Source organism: Bombus terrestris, unplaced genomic scaffold (assembly GCF_910591885.1).
Source record: "Bombus terrestris unplaced genomic scaffold, iyBomTerr1.2, whole genome shotgun sequence".
Lineage (NCBI taxonomy): Eukaryota > Metazoa > Arthropoda > Insecta > Hymenoptera > Apidae > Bombus > Bombus terrestris.
This window is the reverse complement of record NW_025963548.1, coordinates 351,752-373,576: the sequence shown is the minus strand read 5'-3', so window position 1 is coordinate 373,576 and position 21,825 is coordinate 351,752. Positions and strand designations below refer to the sequence as shown.

The 21,825-nt window shown below is 49.5% G+C and overlaps 1 protein-coding gene across 1 annotated transcript in view; it reads right to left on the bottom strand.

The window, feature by feature from the left end:
* Positions 1-21,361, bottom strand: part of LOC125386940 (immediate early response 3-interacting protein 1-like) — a gene marked incomplete at its 5' end in the record, with an annotated part of 103,871 nt that extends 82,510 nt beyond the window's left edge. The window contains one exon of the mRNA XM_048414139.1: positions 21,235-21,361. Within this exon, the coding sequence (XP_048270096.1) occupies positions 21,235-21,361 (127 nt within the window). The remainder of the gene's footprint in view (positions 1-21,234) is intronic.
* Positions 21,362-21,825: the final 464 nt, after the last annotated feature.

The following is a 21,825-nucleotide window of genomic DNA, read 5'->3' as shown; positions in this document are numbered from 1 at the left end:
CGAATTGATTGATTCAAGGAGATTTGTGGCGTTGAATCAGATGGTTGCGATGCTGACGCTGCGAACGTGGTTGTCAGATCGCGGGTAGTTGATATGTTGTGAATGTCACGCGGTGAGCTCCGCGTGGTATGCGACGGGATCGACGCTGGAGTTGAAGCGGTGCCTTCCGTCGGATGAGTACGACCGTTGTCGTCTTGGGAGAGAATCAGCTCCTTTTGGTCCAGAGGATCTTGAGTGATTGATTGATTCAAGACGTTGTGTAACGTCGAATCAGATGATTGCGATGCTGACGCTGCGAACGTGGTCGTCAGATCGCAGACAGTTGACATGTTGTGAGTATCACGCGCTGAGCTCCGCGTGAAGTGCGACGGGATCGCCATTCGAGTTACTGCGATGGTTTCCGTCGGCGGAGGTTGATCCTTGTCCTGGATGGGATTCACTTCCTTCCGGTCCAGTGGATCGTGAGAGGTTGGCTGATTCAAAGCATTTCGCGGCAATTTGATACCAGTGGCTGATCCATTGTGGGCCGGTCTCGATGACCGGAGTTGTCGTGCTATACGTTGGTTACGTCTTAGCCGATCGCATATATCGTTATACTGTTCTCTGATCTCGAGACCGCGCGTTTGTTCTTCCGGGAGTTTAAGCGACGCGGACTCGCGGCCGACGGCTGATTCGCCGCTTGTCGATTGTGACGGCGTACTTCGTCGTGTATTGATTAATTGTTTGGCTACTCGGCGTTGCAGTCTTTCGTATTCTTCCGCTAGCTCACTGCCGCGCGCGATCTCTCCCTCGTCTAAAGTTACGATCTGGTGTTGTAATGCACGGAGTTCCTCCTCGAAGGTTTCTAGACGTTCTTTAATTTGAAGCAAGTCGATCTCTTCCGGACAGCCTGATTGTTCAATGTCGTCGAGTTTTTTTTGCGAGGCGTGTAAACTGGGCGATATAGTAGCTCCGGCATCGACGCAAGGCGGCAAGTTCGTTTCCGGTTGCCATTACTTTTTATGTAATTGATAATGAAATCGTTTGAACTTACTTCTGTTGGCGATTGTCCACTTTGTGGCAGGAGGCTGTGTGGTTGCGTTTCAACCACCGAATTATGCCTCTTCAAAGGTGACGACCCTTTACGTTACTGACCTCGCTGGGGTGGTAACGCTTCCGCTGCTGGTTGTGTTGGATTCACGTGGCACTGTATGATAGTGGGTGTCACTGGCGTGCACTTTTCACTTGACACAGTATCCGGCTCGAAGGACCATGTATAAAATCGAGCTATCGCGGGGAGACGCGGTCGTTAGAATACGCGTCAACGGGAGTCGTAAATTCCCGTTACGATTAGAATAATCGACACCACGAATAGTTCGATCCCCGTATTTCGGTTAGGATAATCGGGGTGGTTAATGCGGTATAACACTGGGAGTCAGAGTTATAATAATGTATATTTCCAACACTTTATACAATCACACAAAGTAGTAACGCCGTTGATTAAGATAGAGATAACGAGAGAAGAGTTAGTCTTGGATGAGAGAAGGAGAGCTTTAGGCGCTCTAGGCCCTTGAGAGTTATGGGAACTGTCGGAGTTCTGGATAAGTGAGAGCCGTAGAAGACTCTAGGCCGTGTAGGCATCTTGATGAATGATGAAGGAACTCAGAAAGATACAGGAACGGTGAGAGTTGTAGGAAATGCAGGAACTCTAGGCACCGTGAGAGACGATCAAACTCTAAAGCTTATTCTAATGTGAATACGGAGGAAAGCTTGGTATGGGTGTGCCCTTTGAACGAAGAACGCGGATTCGTTGCTTACATTTTTAGTTAGTAAAGTGGGGGCAATAATCCGCGATGTCGATTGGTTGGGACCAATGTTAGGAAGGAAGAGAGGAGAAAGAAACCTCCTACCAACTTGGGTCCTAGGCGACATTGTTTACAGGGAAACTCAGATTTTTCGTTAGGTATATCTCCGCTTTCTTCGTAATTCTTAAGAGCGCATAACAAACCCATGGACCCTTCTAAAAAAAACCAGCTGAAAACACTTCTGGAATTAGAAAGTCCTTTCTAGCAAACAGATTGACGTAAACCATGTGTGCGAACAATGCAGTTAGAATTTCGACTTCATGGTGGGTCCTTAGGCCTGTGGAGGGTTCGAAGGACGGCACGTAGACCGTTGGCTGTCACGCCGCGCGGGATGGAATGCAGATGTGTTGCGCGGCGTAACATCCACCCCCCCCCCCCCGTTGAGGGGGCACCGATCAAAAATCTGTCGAGATAAAATGAATTAAATCTTCCATCCGCCTCCTTGTTGATTGTTGCTGTCCTGTGAACTGTGGCCGTCCAGAGAATGTAGTGGTCGCCAGGAGGAATTTGATGATACGGTCGAAAGGCCGCTGCGCTGAGGATATTTGTCTGTCCTGGAGTCTGCTTCGCCGCTGCGTCGAAGGACCGTTGACTGCCTTGTAGTCTGGACCGCCGTGGTTCTTGGCATTGCCAAGAAAGTTGCCGCTGAAGTCTACGGACCAAGAAATGTCGTGAAGAGCTCGGCTCGTGCAGTATCGTAGATCACCTCAGCCCTGGAGGTGTCGTTATACATCTCGCCGATTTCCCAAAGGTAGATAATATCTGTATGGAGATGCGTTTTTCATCCGCCTTCTTCGATGTTCGTAGTTGTCCTGACGAGGCCGTCGTCGCCAGGGTGAACTCGATGATACGACCGAAAGGCCGTTGCGTAGAGGACACCCATCTGTCCTGGTGTCTGGTTCGCCGTTGCGTTAAGGGGCCGTTGAAGTTCACGATCCAGGATGTATCGTGAAACAGTTCGGCCCATGCAGTATCGTGGAACACCTCGGCCCATGAGGTGTCCTTGAATAGTTTGCCCCAGGAGGTGTCGTTGAATGAAACTCCGGTGATGCATGGTATAGGTTCAAACACGTCGCAGAGTTGTGTGTATGATTGGAGGACTGAGCTCCCCCCGATGATCTGCCCCAATTGTGCTATCTTGTCCCACATGTCGTGGATTGTATCATGGTAAGACCTGGAGTAGGGTTCGCCTTTCTTGTATGGTATCTCTGCAACATCAGACTCGTGAAAGTATTGCATGTCATTTGGACATCCTCGTTGCTGTTTCGGCTGAGGAAGCGTGAAGGAGGTCATGATTGATTGAGGGAAGAGGCTCCCCCCGTTGACCCATCCGGATCGCGCCTTCTCGCTGATGGCTGGTAGTTGTACCGGCGTGGTCCAACAATCCGCAAGAGACAAAATCAGAGATTTGTCCGACGTAGTGATCTGTGGGCTTAGTGGACAAATGTTGAGATCAGCTGGCGCGTTCTGAAAACTACCGACAATTAAATGATTAGTCATAGTGGTAATAACGTGGAGATTATCCCGATTTGGGTTACTCGCAGGCGTGGCTCCTCGCCGCCGTGGCGATGGAGAATTCTTCACGTTAGGTTGCGGAGACCGACTCTCCGATATGATGTCCATGTCAGGTGTAACATGTAAAGTGGTGTTCCCCGGCGGAGTATAACTGTTTTTGTCCGGGACGTGATTCAGTTCCTTCTGGTCTTGCAGATCTGGAGCATTCGGCTGATTCGAGACATTTTGTGTAGTTGAACCAGATGGTTGCGATGCTGACGCTGTGAGCGTGGTTGTCCGATCTCGGGTAGTTGACACGTTGCGAGTGTCATGCGGTGAGCTCCGCGTGGTATACGCCGGAATCGGCAATTGAGTTGAAACGGGCCTTCCGTCGGCGGAGTACGACCGTTGTCGTCTTGGATGGAATTCAGTTCCTTTCGGTCCAGAAGATCTCGAATTGATTGATTCAAGGAGTTTTGTGGCGTTGAATCAGATGGTTGCGATGCTGACGCTGCGAACGTGGTTGTCAGATCGCGGGTAGTTGATATGTTGTGAATGTCACGCGGTGAGCTCCGCGTGGTATGCGACGGGATCGACGCTGGAGTTGAAGCGGTGCCTTCCGTCGGATGAGTACGACCGTTGTCGTCTTGGGTGAGAATCAGCTCCTTTTGGTCCAGAGGATCTTGAGTGATTGATTGATTCAAGACGTTGTGTAACGTCGAATCAGATGATTGCGATGCTGACGCTGCGAACGTGGTCGTCAGATCGCGGACAGTTGACATGTTGTGAGTATCACGCGCTGAGCTCCGCGTGAAGTGCGACGGGATCGCCATTCGAGTTACTGCGATGGTTTCCGTCGGCGGAGGTTGATCCTTGTCCTGGATGGGATTCACTTCCTTCCGGTCCAGTGGATCGTGAGAGGTTGGCTGATTCAAAGCATTTCGCGGCAATTTGATACCAGTGGCTGATCCATTGTGGGCCGGTCTCGATGACCGGGGTCGTCGTGCTATACGTTGGTTACGTCTTAGCCGATCGCATATATCGTTATACTGTTCTCTGATCTCGAGACCGCGCGTTTGTTCTTCCGGGAGTTTAAGCGACGCGGACTCGCGGCCGACGGCTGATTCGCCGCTTGTCGATTGTGACGGCGTACTTCGTCGTGTATTGATTAATTGTTTGGCTACTCGGCGTTGCAGTCTTTCGTATTCTTCCGCTAGCTCACTGCCGCGCGCGATCTCTCCCTCGTCTAAAGTTACGATCTGGTGTTGTAATGCACGGAGTTCCTCCTCGAAGGTTTCTAGACGTTCTTTAATTTGAAGCAAGTCGATCTCTTCCGGACAGCCTGATTGTTCAATGTCGTCGAGTTTTTTTTTGCGAGGCGTGTAAACTGGGCGATATAGTAGGTCCGGCATCGACGCAAGGCGGCAAGTTCGTTTCCGGTTGCCATTATTTTTTATGTAATTGATAATGAAATCGTTTGAACTTACTTCTGTTGGCGATTGTCCACTTTGTGGCAGGAGGCTGTGTGGTTGCGTTTCAACCACCGAATGATGCCTCTTCAAAGGTGACGACCCTTTACGTTACTGACCTCGCTGGGGTGGTAACGCTTCCGCTGCTGGTTGTGTTGGATTCACGTGGCACTGTATGATAGTGTGTGTCACTGGCGTGCACTTTTCACTTGACACAGTATCCGGCTCGAAGGACCATGTATAAAATCGAGCTATCGCGGGGAGACGCGGTCGTTAGAATACGCGTCAACGGGAGTCGTAAATTCCCGTTACGATTAGAATAATCGACACCACGAATAGTTCGATCCCCGTATTTCGGTTAGGATAATCGGGGTGGTTAATGCGGTATAACACTGGGAGTCAGAGTTATAATAATGTATATTTCCAACACTTTATACAATCACACAAAGTAGTAACGCCGTTGATTAAGATAGAGATAACGAGAGAAGAGTTAGTCTTGGATGAGAGAAGGAGAGCTTTAGGCGCTCTAGGCCCTTGAGAGTTATGGGAACTGTCGGAGTTATGGATAAGTGAGAGCCGTAGAAGACTCTAGGCCGTGTAGGCATCTTGATGAATGATGAAGGAACTCAGAAAGATACAGGAACGGTGAGAGTTGTAGGAAATGCAGGAACTCTAGGCACCGTGAGAGACGATCAAACTCTAAAGCTTATTCTAATGTGAATACGGAGGAAAGCTTGGTATGGGTGTGCCCTTTGAACGAAGAACGCGGATTCGTTGCTTACATTTTTAGTTAGTAAAGTGGGGGCAATAATCCGCGATGTCGATTGGTTGGGACCAATGTTAGGAAGGAAGAGAGGAGAAAGAAACCTCCTACCAACTTGGGTCCTAGGCGACATTGTTTACAGGGAAACTCAGATTTTTCGTTAGGTATATCTCCGCTTTCTTCGTAATTCTTAAGAGCGCATAACAAACCCATGGACCCTTCTAAAAAAACCAGCTGAAAACACTTCTGGAATTAGAAAGTCCTTTCTAGCAAACAGATTGACGTAAACCATGTGTGCGAACAATGCAGTTAGAATTTCGACTTCATGGTGGGTCCTTAGGCCTGTGGAGGGTTCGAAGGACGGCACGTAGACCGTTGGCTGTCACGCCGCGCGGGATGGAATGCAGATGTGTTGCGCGGCGTAACATCCCCCCCCCCCCCCCGTTGAGGGGGCACCGATCAAAAATCTGTCGAGATAAAATGAATTAAATCTTCCATCCGCCTCCTTGTTGATTGTTGCTGTCCTGTGAACTGTGGCCGTCCAGAGAATGTAGTGGTCGCCAGGAGGAATTTGATGATACGGTCGAAAGGCCGCTGCGCTGAGGATATTTGTCTGTCCTGGAGTCTGCTTCGCCGCTGCGTCGAAGGACCGTTGACTGCCTTGTAGTCTGGACCGCCGTGGTTCTTGGCATTGCCAAGAAAGTTGCCGCTGAAGTCTACGGACCAAGAAATGTCGTGAAGAGCTCGGCTCGTGCAGTATCGTAGATCACCTCAGCCCTGGAGGTGTCGTTATACATCTCGCCGATTTCCCAAAGGTAGATAATATCTGTATGGAGATGCGTTTTTCATCCGCCTTCTTCGATGTTCGTAGTTGTCCTGACGAGGCCGTCGTCGCCAGGGTGAACTCGATGATACGACCGAAAGGCCGTTGCGTAGAGGACACCCGTCTGTCCTGGTGTCTGGTTCGCCGTTGCGTTATGGGGCCGTTGAAGTTCACGATCCAGGATGTATCGTGAAACAGTTCGGCCCATGCAGTATCGTGGAACACCTCGGCCCATGATGTGTCCTTGAATAGTTTGCCCCAGGAGGTGTCGTTGAATGAAACTCCGGTGATGCATGGTATAGGTTCAAACACGTCGCAGAGTTGTGTGTATGATTGGAGGACTGAGCTCCCCCCGATGATCTGCCCCAATTGTGCTATCTTGTCCCACATGTCGTGGATTGTATCATGGTAAGACCTGGAGCAGGGTTCGCCTTTCTTGTATGGTATCTCTGCAACATCAGACTCGTGAAAGTATTGCATGTCATTTGGACATCCTCGTTGCTGTTTCGGCTGAGGAAGCGTGAAGGAGGTCATGATTGATTGAGGGAAGAGGCTCCCCCCGTTGACCCATCCGGATCGCGCCTTCTCACTGATGGCTGGTAGTTGTACCGGCGTGGTCCAACAATCCGCAAGAGACAAAATCAGAGATTTGTCCGACGTAGTGATCTGTGGGCTTAGTGGACAAATCTTGAGATCAGCTGGCGCGTTCTGAAAACTACCGACAATTAAATGATTAGTCATAGTGGTAATAACGTGGAGATTATCCCGATTTGGGTTACTCGCAGGCGTGGCTCCTCGCCGCCGTGGCGATGGAGAATTCTTCACGTTAGGTCGCGGAGACCGACTCTCCGATATGATGTCCATGTCAGGTGTAACATGTAAAGTGGTGTTCCCCGGCGGAGTATAACTGTTTTTGTCCGGGACGTGATTCAGTTCCTTCTGGTCTTGCAGATCTGGAGCATTCGGCTGATTCGAGACATTTTGTGTAGTTGAACCAGATGGTTGCGATGCTGACGCTGTGAGCGTGGTTGTCCGATCTCGGGTAGTTGACACGTTGCGAGTGTCATGCGGTGAGCTCCGCGTGGTATACGCCGGAATCGGCAATTGAGTTGAAGCGGGCCTTCCGTCGGCGGAGTACGACCGTTGTCGTCTTGGATGGAATTCAGTTCCTTTCGGTCCAGAAGATCTCGAATTGATTGATTCAAGGAGTTTTGTGGCGTTGAATCAGATGGTTGCGATGCTGACGCTGCGAACGTGGTTGTCAGATCGCGGGTAGTTGATATGTTGTGAATGTCACGCGGTGAGCTCCGCGTGGTATGCGACGGGATCGACGCTGGAGTTGAAGCGGTGCCTTCCGTCGGATGAGTACGACCGTTGTCGTCTTGGGTGAGAATCAGCTCCTTTTGGTCCAGAGGATCTTGAGTGATTGATTGATTCAAGACGTTGTGTAACGTCGAATCAGATGATTGCGATGCTGACGCTGCGAACGTGGTCGTCAGATCGCGGACAGTTGACATGTTGTGAGTATCACGCGCTGAGCTCCGCGTGAAGTGCGACGGGATCGCCATTCGAGTTACTGCGATGGTTTCCGTCGGCGGAGGTTGATCCTTGTCCTGGATGGAATTCACTTCCTTCCGGTCCAGTGGATCGTGAGAGGTTGGCTGATTCAATGCATTTCGCGGCAATTTGATACCAGTGGCTGATCCATTGTGGGCCGGTCTCGATGAACGTGCTATACGTTGGTTACGTCTTAGCCGATCGCATATATCGTTATACTGTTCTCTGATCTCGAGACCGCGCGTTTGTTCTTCCGGGAGTTTAAGCGACGCGGACTCGCGGCCGACGGCTGATTCGCCGCTTGTCGATTGTGACGGCGTACTTCGTCGTGTATTGATTAATTGTTTGGCTACTCGGCGTTGCAGTCTTTCGTATTCTTCCGCTAGCTCACTGCCGCGCGCGATCTCTCCCTCGTCTAAAGTTACGATCTGGTGTTGTAATGCACGGAGTTCCTCCTCGAAGGTTTCTAGACGTTCTTTAATTTGAAGCAAGTCGATCTCTTCCGGACAGCCTGATTGTTCAATGTCGTCGAGTTTTTTTTTGCGAGGCGTGTAAACTGGGCGATATAGTAGCTCCGGCATCGACGCAAGGCGGCAAGTTCGTTTCCGGTTGCCATTATTTTTTATGTAATTGATAATGAAATCGTTTGAACTTACTTCTGTTGGCGATTGTCCACTTTGTGGCAGGAGGCTGTGTGGTTGCGTTTCAACCACCGAATGATGCCTCTTCAAAGGTGACGACCCTTTACGTTACTGACCTCGCTGGGGTGGTAACGCTTCCGCTGCTGGTTGTGTTGGATTCACGTGGCACTGTATGATAGTGTGTGTCACTGGCGTGCACTCTTCACTTGACACAGTATCCGGCTCGAAGGACCATGTATAAAATCGAGCTATCGCGGGGAGACGCGGTCGTTAGAATACGCGTCAACGGGAGTCGTAAATTCCCGTTACGATTAGAATAATCGACACCACGAATAGTTCGATCCCCGTATTTCGGTTAGGATAATCGGGGTGGTTAATGCGGTATAACACTGGGAGTCAGAGTTATAATAATGTATATTTCCAACACTTTATACAATCACACAAAGTAGCAACGCCGTTGATTAAGATAGAGATAACGAGAGAAGAGTTAGTCTTGGATGAGAGAAGGAGAGCTTTAGGCGCTCTAGGCCCTTGAGAGTTATGGGAACTGTCGGAGTTCTGGATAAGTGAGAGCCGTAGAAGACTCTAGGCCGTGTAGGCATCTTGATGAATGATGAAGGAACTCAGAAAGATACAGGAACGGTGAGAGTTGTAGGAAATGCAGGAACTCTAGGCACCGTGAGAGACGATCAAACTCTAAGGCTTATTCTAATGTGAATACGGAGGAAAGCTTGGTATGGGTGTGCCCTTTGAACGAAGAACGCGGATTCGTTGCTTACATTTTTAGTTAGTAAAGTGAGGGCAATAATCCGCGATGTCGATTGGTTGGGACCAATGTTAGGAAGGAAGAGAGGAGAAAGAAACCTCCTACCAACTTGGGTCCTAGGCGACATTGTTTACAGGGAAACTCAGATTTTTCGTTAGGTATATCTCCGCTTTCTTCGTAATTCTTAAGAGCGCATAACAAACCCATGGACCCTTCTAAAAAAACCAGCTGAAAACACTTCTGGAATTAGAAAGTCCTTTCTAGCAAACAGATTGACGTAAACCATGTGTGCGAACAATGCAGTTAGAATTTCGACTTCATGGTGGGTCCTTAGGCCTGTGGAGGGTTCGAAGGACGGCACGTAGACCGTTGGCTGTCACGCCGCGCGGGATGGAATGCAGATGTGTTGCGCGGCGTAACATCCCCCCCCCCCCCCCGTTGAGGGGGCACCGATCAAAAATCTGTCGAGATAAAATGAATTAAATCTTCCATCCGCCTCCTTGTTGATTGTTGCTGTCCTGTGAACTGTGGCCGTCCAGAGAATGTAGTGGTCGCCAGGAGGAATTTGATGATACGGCCGAAAGGCCGCTGCGCTGAGGATATTTGTCTGTCCTGGAGTCTGCTTCGCCGCTGCGTCGAAGGACCGTTGACTGCCTTGTAGTCTGGACCGCCGTGGTTCTTGGCATTGCCAAGAAAGTTGCCGCTGAAGTCTACGGACCAAGAAATGTCGTGAAGAGCTCGGCTCGTGCAGTATCGTAGAACACCTCAGCCCTGGAGGTGTCGTTATACATCTCGCCGATTTCCCAAAGGTAGATAATATCTGTATGGAGATGCGTTTTTCATCCGCCTTCTTCGATGTTCGTAGTTGTCCTGACGAGGCCGTCGTCGCCAGGGTGAACTCGATGATACGACCGAAAGGCCGTTGCGTAGAGGACACCCGTCTGTCCTGGTGTCTGGTTCGCCGTTGCGTTATGGGGCCGTTGAAGTTCACGATCCAGGATGTATCGTGAAACAGTTCGGCCCATGCAGTATCGTGGAACACCTCGGCCCATGATGTGTCCTTGAATAGTTTGCCCCAGGAGGTGTCGTTGAATGAAACTCCGGTGATGCATGGTATAGGTTCAAACACGTCGCAGAGTTGTGTGTATGATTGGAGGACTGAGCTCCCCCCGATGATCTGCCCCAATTGTGCTATCTTGTCCCACATGTCGTGGATTGTATCATGGTAAGACCTAGAGTAGGGTTCGCCTTTCTTGTATGGTATCTCTGCAACATCAGACTCGTGAAAGTATTGCATGTCATTTGGACATCCTCGTTGCTGTTTCGGCTGAGGAAGCGTGAAGGAGGTCATGATTGATTGAGGGAAGAGGCTCCCCCCGTTGACCCATCCGGATCGCGCCTTCTCGCTGATGGCTGGTAGTTGTACCGGCGTGGTCCAACAATCCGCAAGAGACAAAATCAGAGATTTGTCCGACGTAGTGATCTGTGGGCTTAGTGGACAAATGTTGAGATCAGCTGGCGCGTTCTGAAAACTACCGACAATTAAATGATTAGTCATAGTGGTAATAACGTGGAGATTATCCCGATTTGGGTTACTCGCAGGCGTGGCTCCTCGCCGCCGTGGCGATGGAGAATTCTTCACGTTAGGTTGCGGAGACCGACTCTCCGATATGATGTCCATGTCAGGTGTAACATGTAAAGTGGTGTTCCCCGGCGGAGTATAACTGTTTTTGTCCGGGACGTGATTCAGTTCCTTCTGGTCTTGCAGATCTGGAGCATTCGGCTGATTCGAGACATTTTGTGTAGTTGAACCAGATGGTTGCGATGCTGACGCTGTAAGCGTGGTTGTCCGATCTCGGGTAGTTGACACGTTGCGAGTGACATGCGGTGAGCTCCGCGTGGTATACGCCGGAATCGGCAATTGAGTTGAAACGGGCCTTCCGTCGGCGGAGTACGACCGTTGTCGTCTTGGATGGAATTCAGTTCCTTTCGGTCCAGAAGATCTCGAATTGATTGATTCAAGGAGTTTTGTGGCGTTGAATCAGATGGTTGCGATGCTGACGCTGCGAACGTGGTTGTCAGATCGCGGGTAGTTGATATGTTGTGAATGTCACGCGGTGAGCTCCGCGTGGTATGCGACGGGATCGACGCTGGAGTTGAAGCGGTGCCTTCCGTCGGATGAGTACGACCGTTGTCGTCTTGGGAGAGAATCAGCTCCTTTTGGTCCAGAGGATCTTGAGTGATTGATTGATTCAAGACGTTGTGTAACGTCGAATCAGATGATTGCGATGCTGACGCTGCGAACGTGGTCGTCAGATCGCGGACAGTTGACATGTTGTGAGTATCACGCGCTGAGCTCCGCGTGAAGTGCGACGGGATCGCCATTCGAGTTACTGCGATGGTTTCCGTCGGCGGAGGTTGATCCTTGTCCTGGATGGGATTCACTTCCTTCCGGTCCAGTGGATCGTGAGAGGTTGGCTGATTCAAAGCATTTCGCGGCAATTTGATACCAGTGGCTGATCCATTGTGGGCCGGTCTCGATGACCGGGGTTGTCGTGCTATACGTTGGTTACGTCTTAGCCGATCGCATATATCGTTATACTGTTCTCTGATCTCGAGACCGCGCGTTTGTTCTTCCGGGAGTTTAAGCGACGCGGACTCGCGGCCGACGGCTGATTCGCCGCTTGTCGATTGTGACGGCGTACTTCGTCGTGTATTGATTAATTGTTTGGCTACTCGGCGTTGCAGTCTTTCGTATTCTTCCGCTAGCTCACTGCCGCGCGCGATCTCTCCCTCGTCTAAAGTTACGATCTGGTGTTGTAATGCACGGAGTTCCTTCTCGAAGGTTTCTAGACGTTCTTTAATTTGAAGCAAGTCGATCTCTTCCGGACAGCCTGATTGTTCAATGTCGTCGAGTTTTTTTTTGCGAGGCGTGTAAACTGGGCGATATAGTAGGTCCGGCATCGACGCAAGGCGGCAAGTTCGTTTCCGGTTGCCATTATTTTTTATGTAATTGGTAATGAAATCGTTTGAACTTACTTCTGTTGGCGATTGTCCACTTTGTGGCAGGAGGCTGTGTGGTTGCGTTTCAACCACCGAATGATGCCTCTTCAAAGGTGACGACCCTTTACGTTACTGACCTCGCTGGGGTGGTAACGCTTCCGCTGCTGGTTGTGTTGGATTCACGTGGCACTGTATGATAGTGTGTGTCACTGGCGTGCACTTTTCACTTGACACAGTATCCGGCTCGAAGGACCATGTATAAAATCGAGCTATCGCGGGGAGACGCGGTCGTTAGAATACGCGTCAACGGGAGTCGTAAATTCCCGTTACGATTAGAATAATCGACACCACGAATAGTTCGATCCCCGTATTTCGGTTAGGATAATCGGGGTGGTTAATGCGGTATAACACTGGGAGTCAGAGTTATAATAATGTATATTTCCAACACTTTATACAATCACACAAAGTAGTAACGCCGTTGATTAAGATAGAGATAACGAGAGAAGAGTTAGTCTTGGATGAGAGAAGGAGAGCTTTAGGCGCTCTAGGCCCTTGAGAGTTATGGGAACTGTCGGAGTTCTGGATAAGTGAGAGCCGTAGAAGACTCTAGGCCGTGTAGGCACCTTGATGAATGATGAAGGAACTCAGAAAGATACAGGAACGGTGAGAGTTGTAGGAAATGCAGGAACTCTAGGCACCGTGAGAGACGATCAAACTCTAAAGCTTATTCTAATGTGAATACGGAGGAAAGCTTGGTATGGGTGTGCCCTTTGAACGAAGAACGCGGATTCGTTGCTTACATTTTTAGTTAGTAAAGTGGGGGCAATAATCCGCGATGTCGATTGGTTGGGACCAATGTTAGGAAGGAAGAGAGGAGAAAGAAACCTCCTACCAACTTGGGTCCTAGGCGACATTGTTTACAGGGAAACTCAGATTTTTCGTTAGGTATATCTCCGCTTTCTTCGTAATTCTTAAGAGCGCATAACAAACCCATGGACCCTTCTAAAAAAACCAGCTGAAAACACTTCTGGAATTAGAAAGTCCTTTCTAGCAAACAGATTGACGTAAACCATGTGTGCGAACAATGCAGTTAGAATTTCGACTTCATGGTGGGTCCTTAGGCCTGTGGAGGGTTCGAAGGACGGCACGTAGACCGTTGGCTGTCACGCCGCGCGGGATGGAATGCAGATGTGTTGCGCGGCGTAACATCCACCCCCCCCCCCGTTGAGGGGGCACCGATCAAAAATCTGTCGAGATAAAATGAATTAAATCTTCCATCCGCCTCCTTGTTGATTGTTGCTGTCCTGTGAACTGTGGCCGTCCAGAGAATGTAGTGGTCGCCAGGAGGAATTTGATGATACGGTCGAAAGGCCGCTGCGCTGAGGATATTTGTCTGTCCTGGAGTCTGCTTCGCCGCTGCGTCGAAGGACCGTTGACTGCCTTGTAGTCTGGACCGCCGTGGTTCTTGGCATTGCCAAGAAAGTTGCCGCTGAAGTCTACGGACCAAGAAATGTCGTGAAGAGCTCGGCTCGTGCAGTATCGTAGATCACCTCAGCCCTGGAGGTGTCGTTATACATCTCGCCGATTTCCCAAAGGTAGATAATATCTGTATGGAGATGCGTTTTTCATCCGCCTTCTTCGATGTTCGTAGTTGTCCTGACGAGGCCGTCGTCGCCAGGGTGAACTCGATGATACGACCGAAAGGCCGTTGCGTAGAGGACACCCGTCTGTCCTGGTGTCTGGTTCGCCGTTGCGTTATGGGGCCGTTGAAGTTCACGATCCAGGATGTATCGTGAAACAGTTCGGCCCATGCAGTATCGTGGAACACCTCGGCCCATGATGTGTCCTTGAATAGTTTGCCCCAGGAGGTGTCGTTGAATGAAACTCCGGTGATGCATGGTATAGGTTCAAACACGTCGCAGAGTTGTGTGTATGATTGGAGGACTGAGCTCCCCCCGATGATCTGCCCCAATTGTGCTATCTTGTCCCACATGTCGTGGATTGTATCATGGTAAGACCTGGAGTAGGGTTCGCCTTTCTTGTATGGTATCTCTGCAACATCAGACTCGTGAAAGTATTGCATGTCATTTGGACATCCTCGTTGCTGTTTCGGCTGAGGAAGCGTGAAGGAGGTCATGATTGATTGAGGGAAGAGGCTCCCCCCGTTGACCCATCCGGATCGCGCCTTCTCGCTGATGGCTGGTAGTTGTACCGGCGTGGTCCAACAATCCGCAAGAGACAAAATCAGAGATTTGTCCGACGTAGTGATCTGTGGGCTTAGTGGACAAATGTTGAGATCAGCTGGCGCGTTCTGAAAACTACCGACAATTAAATGATTAGTCATAGTGGTAATAACGTGGAGATTATCCCGATTTGGGTTACTCGCAGGCGTGGCTCCTCGCCGCCGTGGCGATGGAGAATTCTTCACGTTAGGTCGCGGAGACCGACTCTCCGATATGATGTCCATGTCAGGTGTAACATGTAAAGTGGTGTTCCCCGGCGGAGTATAACTGTTTTTGTCCGGGACGTGATTCAGTTCCTTCTGGTCTTGCAGATCTGGAGCATTCGGCTGATTCGAGACATTTTGTGTAGTTGAACCAGATGGTTGCGATGCTGACGCTGTGAGCGTGGTTGTCCGATCTCGGGTAGTTGACACGTTGCGAGTGTCATGCGGTGAGCTCCGCGTGGTATACGCCGGAATCGGCAATTGAGTTGAAACGGGCCTTCCGTCGGCGGAGTACGACCGTTGTCGTCTTGGATGGAATTCAGTTCCTTTCGGTCCAGAAGATCTCGAATTGATTGATTCAAGGAGTTTTGTGGCGTTGAATCAGATGGTTGCGATGCTGACGCTGCGAACGTGGTTGTCAGATCGCGGGTAGTTGATATGTTGTGAATGTCACGCGGTGAGCTCCGCGTGGTATGCGACGGGATCGACGCTGGAGTTGAAGCGGTGCCTTCCGTCGGATGAGTACGACCGTTGTCGTCTTGGGTGAGAATCAGCTCCTTTTGGTCCAGAGGATCTTGAGTGATTGATTGATTCAAGACGTTGTGTAACGTCGAATCAGATGATTGCGATGCTGACGCTGCGAACGTGGTCGTCAGATCGCGGACAGTTGACATGTTGTGAGTATCACGCGCTGAGCTCCGCGTGAAGTGCGACGGGATCGCCATTCGAGTTACTGCGATGGTTTCCGTCGGCGGAGGTTGATCCTTGTCCTGGATGGGATTCACTTCCTTCCGGTCCAGTGGATCGTGAGAGGTTGGCTGATTCAAAGCATTTCGCGGCAATTTGATACCAGTGGCTGATCCATTGTGGGCCGGTCTCGATGACCGGGGTTGTCGTGCTATACGTTGGTTACGTCTTAGCCGATCGCATATATCGTTATACTGTTCTCTGATCTCGAGACCGCGCGTTTGTTCTTCCGGGAGTTTAAGCGACGCGGACTCGCGGCCGACGGCTGATTCGCCGCTTGTCGATTGTGACGGCGTACTTCGTCGTGTATTGATTAATTGTTTGGCTACTCGGCGTTGCAGTCTTTCGTATTCTTCCGCTAGCTCACTGCCGCGCGCGATCTCTCCCTCGTCTAAAGTTACGATCTGGTGTTGTAATGCACGGAGTTCCTTCTCGAAGGTTTCTAGACGTTCTTTAATTTGAAGCAAGTCGATCTCTTCCGGACAGCCTGATTGTTCAATGTCGTCGAGTTTTTTTTTGCGAGGCGTGTAAACTGGGCGATATAGTAGGTCCGGCATCGACGCAAGGCGGCAAGTTCGTTTCCGGTTGCCATTATTTTTTATGTAATTGATAATGAAATCGTTTGAACTTACTTCTGTTGGCGATTGTCCACTTTGTGGCAGGAGGCTGTGTGGTTGCGTTTCAACCACCGAATGATGCCTCTTCAAAGGTGACGACCCTTTACGTTACTGACCTCGCTGGGGTGGTAACGCTTCCGCTGCTGGTTGTGTTGGATTCACGTGGCACTGTATGATAGTGTGTGTCACTGGCGTGCACTTTTCACTTGACACAGTATCCGGCTCGAAGGACCATGTATAAAATCGAGCTATCGCGGGGAGACGCGGTCGTTAGAATACGCGTCAACGGGAGTCGTAAATTCCCGTTACGATTAGAATAATCGACACCACGAATAGTTCGATCCCCGTATTTCGGTTAGGATAATCGGGGTGGTTAATGCGGTATAACACTGGGAGTCAGAGTTATAATAATGTATATTTCCAACACTTTATACAATCACACAAAGTAGCAACGCCGTTGATTAAGATAGAGATAACGAGAGAAGAGTTAGTCTTGGATGAGAGAAGGAGAGCTTTAGGCGCTCTAGGCCCTTGAGAGTTATGGGAACTGTCGGAGTTCTGGATAAGTGAGAGCCGTAGAAGACTCTAGGCCGTGTAGGCATCTTGATGAATGATGAAGGAACTCAGAAAGATACAGGAACGGTGAGAGTTGTAGGAAATGCAGGAACTCTAGGCACCGTGAGAGACGATCAAACTCTAAAGCTTATTCTAATGTGAATACGGAGGAAAGCTTGGTATGGGTGTGCCCTTTGAACGAAGAACGCGGATTCGTTGCTTACATTTTTAGTTAGTAAAGTGGGGGCAATAATCCGCGATGTCGATTGGTTGGGACCAATGTTAGGAAGGAAGAGAGGAGAAAGAAACCTCCTACCAACTTGGGTCCTAGGCGACATTGTTTACAGGGAAACTCAGATTTTTCGTTAGGTATATCTCCGCTTTCTTCGTAATTCTTAAGAGCGCATAACAAACCCATGGACCCTTCTAAAAAAACCAGCTGAAAACACTTCTGGAATTAGAAAGTCCTTTCTAGCAAACAGATTGACGTAAACCATGTGTGCGAACAATGCAGTTAGAATTTCGACTTCATGGTGGGTCCTTAGGCCTGTGGAGGGTTCGAAGGACGGCACGTAGACCGTTGGCTGTCACGCCGCGCGGGATGGAATGCAGATGTGTTGCGCGGCGTAACATCCACCCCCCCCCCCGTTGAGGGGGCACCGATCAAAAATCTGTCGAGATAAAATGAATTAAATCTTCCATCCGCCTCCTTGTTGATTGTTGCTGTCCTGTGAACTGTGGCCGTCCAGAGAATGTAGTGGTCGCCAGGAGGAATTTGATGATACGGCCGAAAGGCCGCTGCGCTGAGGATATTTGTCTGTCCTGGAGTCTGCTTCGCCGCTGCGTCGAAGGACCGTTGACTGCCTTGTAGTCTGGACCGCCGTGGTTCTTGGCATTGCCAAGAAAGTTGCCGCTGAAGTCTACGGACCAAGAAATGTCGTGAAGAGCTCGGCTCGTGCAGTATCGTAGATCACCTCAGCCCTGGAGGTGTCGTTATACATCTCGCCGATTTCCCAAAGGTAGATAATATCTGTATGGAGATGCGTTTTTCATCCGCCTTCTTCGATGTTCGTAGTTGTCCTGACGAGGCCGTCGTCGCCAGGGTGAACTCGATGATACGACCGAAAGGCCGTTGCGTAGAGGACACCCGTCTGTCCTGGTGTCTGGTTCGCCGTTGCGTTATGGGGCCGTTGAAGTTCACGATCCAGGATGTATCGTGAAACAGTTCGGCCCATGCAGTATCGTGGAACACCTCGGCCCATGATGTGTCCTTGAATAGTTTGCCCCAGGAGGTGTCGTTGAATGAAACTCCGGTGATGCATGGTATAGGTTCAAACACGTCGCAGAGTTGTGTGTATGATTGGAGGACTGAGCTCCCCCCGATGATCTGCCCCAATTGTGCTATCTTGTCCCACATGTCGTGGATTGTATCATGGTAAGACCTAGAGTAGGGTTCGCCTTTCTTGTATGGTATCTCTGCAACATCAGACTCGTGAAAGTATTGCATGTCATTTGGACATCCTCGTTGCTGTTTCGGCTGAGGAAGCGTGAAGGAGGTCATGATTGATTGAGGGACGAGGCTCCCCCCGTTGACCCATCCGGATCGCGCCTTCTCGCTGATGGCTGGTAGTTGTACCGGCGTGGTCCAACAATCCGCAAGAGACAAAATCAGAGATTTGTCCGACGTAGTGATCTGTGGGCTTAGTGGACAAATGTTGAGATCAGCTGGCGCGTTCTGAAAACTACCGACAATTAAATGATTAGTCATAGTGGTAATAACGTGGAGATTATCCCGATTTGGGTTACTCGCAGGCGTGGCTCCTCGCCGCCGTGGCGATGGAGAATTCTTCACGTTAGGTCGCGGAGACCGACTCTCCGATATGATGTCCATGTCAGGTGTAACATGTAAAGTGGTGTTCCCCGGCGGAGTATAACTGTTTTTGTCCGGGACGTGATTCAGTTCCTTCTGGTCTTGCAGATCTGGAGCATTCGGCTGATTCGAGACATTTTGTGTAGTTGAACCAGATGGTTGCGATGCTGACGCTGTGAGCGTGGTTGTCCGATCTCGGGTAGTTGACACGTTGCGAGTGTCCTGCGGTGAGCTCCGCGTGGTATACGCCGGAATCGGCAATTGAGTTGAAACGGGCCTTCCGTCGGCGGAGTACGACCGTTGTCGTCTTGGATGGAATTCAGTTCCTTTCGGTCCAGAAGATCTCGAATTGATTGATTCAAGGAGTTTTGTGGCGTTGAATCAGATGGTTGCGATGCTGACGCTGCGAACGTGGTTGTCAGATCGCGGGTAGTTGATATGTTGTGAATGTCACGCGGTGAGCTCCGCGTGGTATGCGACGGGATCGACGCTGGAGTTGAAGCGGTGCCTTCCGTCGGATGAGTACGACCGTTGTCGTCTTGGGTGAGAATCAGCTCCTTTTGGTCCAGAGGATCTTGAGTGATTGATTGATTCAAGACGTTGTGTAACGTCGAATCAGATGATTGCGATGCTGACGCTGCGAACGTGGTCGTCAGATCGCGGACAGTTGACATGTTGTGAGTATCACGCGCTGAGCTCCGCGTGATGTGCGACGGGATCGCCATTCGAGTTACTGCGATGGTTTCCGTCGGCGGAGGTTGATCCTTGTCCTGGATGGAATTCACTTCCTTCCGGTCCAGTGGATCGTGAGAGGTTGGCTGATTCAAAGCATTTCGCGGCAATTTGATACCAGTGGCTGATCCATTGTGGGCCGGTCTCGATGAACGTGCTATACGTTGGTTACGTCTTAGCCGATCGCATATATCGTTATACTGTTCTCTGATCTCGAGACCGCGCGTTTGTTCTTCCGGGAGTTTAAGCGACGCGGACTCGCGGCCGACGGCTGATTCGCCGCTTGTCGATTGTGACGGCGTACTTCGTCGTGTATTGATTAATTGTTTGGCTACTCGGCGTTGCAGTCTTTCGTATTCTTCCGCTAGCTCACTGCCGCGCGCGATCTCTCCCTCGTCTAAAGTTACGATCTGGTGTTGTAATGCACGGAGTTCCTCCTCGAAGGTTTCTAGACGTTCTTTAATTTGAAGCAAGTCGATCTCTTCCGGACAGCCTGATTGTTCAATGTCGTCGAGTTTTTTTTTGCGAGGCGTGTAAACTGGGCGATATAGTAGGTCCGGCATCGACGCAAGGCGGCAAGTTCGTTTCCGGTTGCCATTACTTTTTATGTAATTGATAATGAAATCGTTTGAACTTACTTCTGTTGGCGATTGTCCACTTTGTGGCAGGAGGCTGTGTGGTTGCGTTTCAACCACCGAATTATGCCTCTTCAAAGGTGACGACCCTTTACGTTACTGACCTCGCTGGGGTGGTAACGCTTCCGCTGCTGGTTGTGTTGGATTCACGTGGCACTGTATGATAGTGGGTGTCACTGGCGTGCACTCTTCACTTGACACAGTATCCGGCTCGAAGGACCATGTATAAAATCGAGCTATCGCGGGGAGACGCGGTCGTTAGAATACGCGTCAACGGGAGTCGTAAATTCCCGTTACGATTAGAATAATCGACACCACGAATAGTTCGATCCCCGTATTTCGGTTAGGATAATCGGGGTGGTTAATGCGGTATAACACTGGGAGTCAGAGTTATAATAATGTATATTTCCAACACTTTATACAATCACACAAAGTAGCAACGCCGTTGATTAAGATAGAGATAACGAGAGAAGAGTTAGTCTTGGATGAGAGAAGGAGAGCTTTAGGCGCTCTAGGCCCTTGAGAGTTATGGGAACTGTCGGAGTTCTGGATAAGTGAGAGCCGTAGAAGACTCTAGGCCGTGTAGGCATCTTGATGAATGATGAAGGAACTCAGAAAGATACAGGAACGGTGAGAGTTGTAGGAAATGCAGGAACTCTAGGCACCGTGAGAGACGATCAAACTCTAAAGCTTATTCTAATGTGAATACGGAGGAAAGCTTGGTATGGGTGTGCCCTTTGAACGAAGAACGCGGATTCGTTGCTTACATTTTTAGTTAGTAAAGTGGGGGCAATAATCCGCGATGTCGATTGGTTGGGACCAATGTTAGGAAGGAAGAGAGGAGAAAGAAACCTCCTACCAACTTGGGTCCTAGGCGACATTGTTTACAGGGAAACTCAGATTTTTCGTTAGGTATATCTCCGCTTTCTTCGTAATTCTTAAGAGCGCATAACAAACCCATGGACCCTTCTAAAAAAACCAGCTGAAAACACTTCTGGAATTAGAAAGTCCTTTCTAGCAAACAGATTGACGTAAACCATGTGTGCGAACAATGCAGTTAGAATTTCGACTTTATGGTGGGTCCTTAGGCCTGTGGAGGGTTCGAAGGACGGCACGTAGACCGTTGGCTGTCACGCGGCGCGGGATGGAATGCAGATGTGTTGCGCGGCGTAACACAATAGATAACATAACCTGCAAATTCTTCATTTCTATGCAGGGGAAAAGTTCAGTATAAAAGAATAATACAAACAAAAATATAATGATATTGTGTACCTTTTGCAAGAAATCTTTCTTCGTTTAAAACGCAGATCGCATTCAAACATAACACAGTCGCTTCAAAAAGTGTCCAAAGTGTAAACGCCACATTATATCGATATGATGAATGATAACATTGAGAATATCACGCAGCGCCACTAGCGTAGGGAAAGGTAAAACAGCTTCAACGCATCAAACAATCAATTTGTATTGATTAGGAACCGTCCTGCCATCTTCCGTGTTCAGCTGGAAACTAGCAATTAAAAAAGTGGCGTTATGCGGGAAATTTGAATTAAAATTTATTTTTACTATGTCAAAATATATTTAGAGTAATCTCGAGCGATTTAAATATCGCTCGAGATTCCAAAAATAAGATAATCTTGGATTTAATCGATAACGTTTTACAAATGCTTGCAAAAATAGTACTATATGGAAACTAAGAGCCTTAAAACGATATTCGAAAGAATCGGTAGACTTTACAAGTAACTTAACAACGCGATAATACAACGGATGGTTGGGAGCATTATTCTATTTATAATAATTGAACGACAAAGCGCACCTTCTTGGCACTAACGCTTTCGGAACAGGAGTACGAGTGTTTCTAGACGA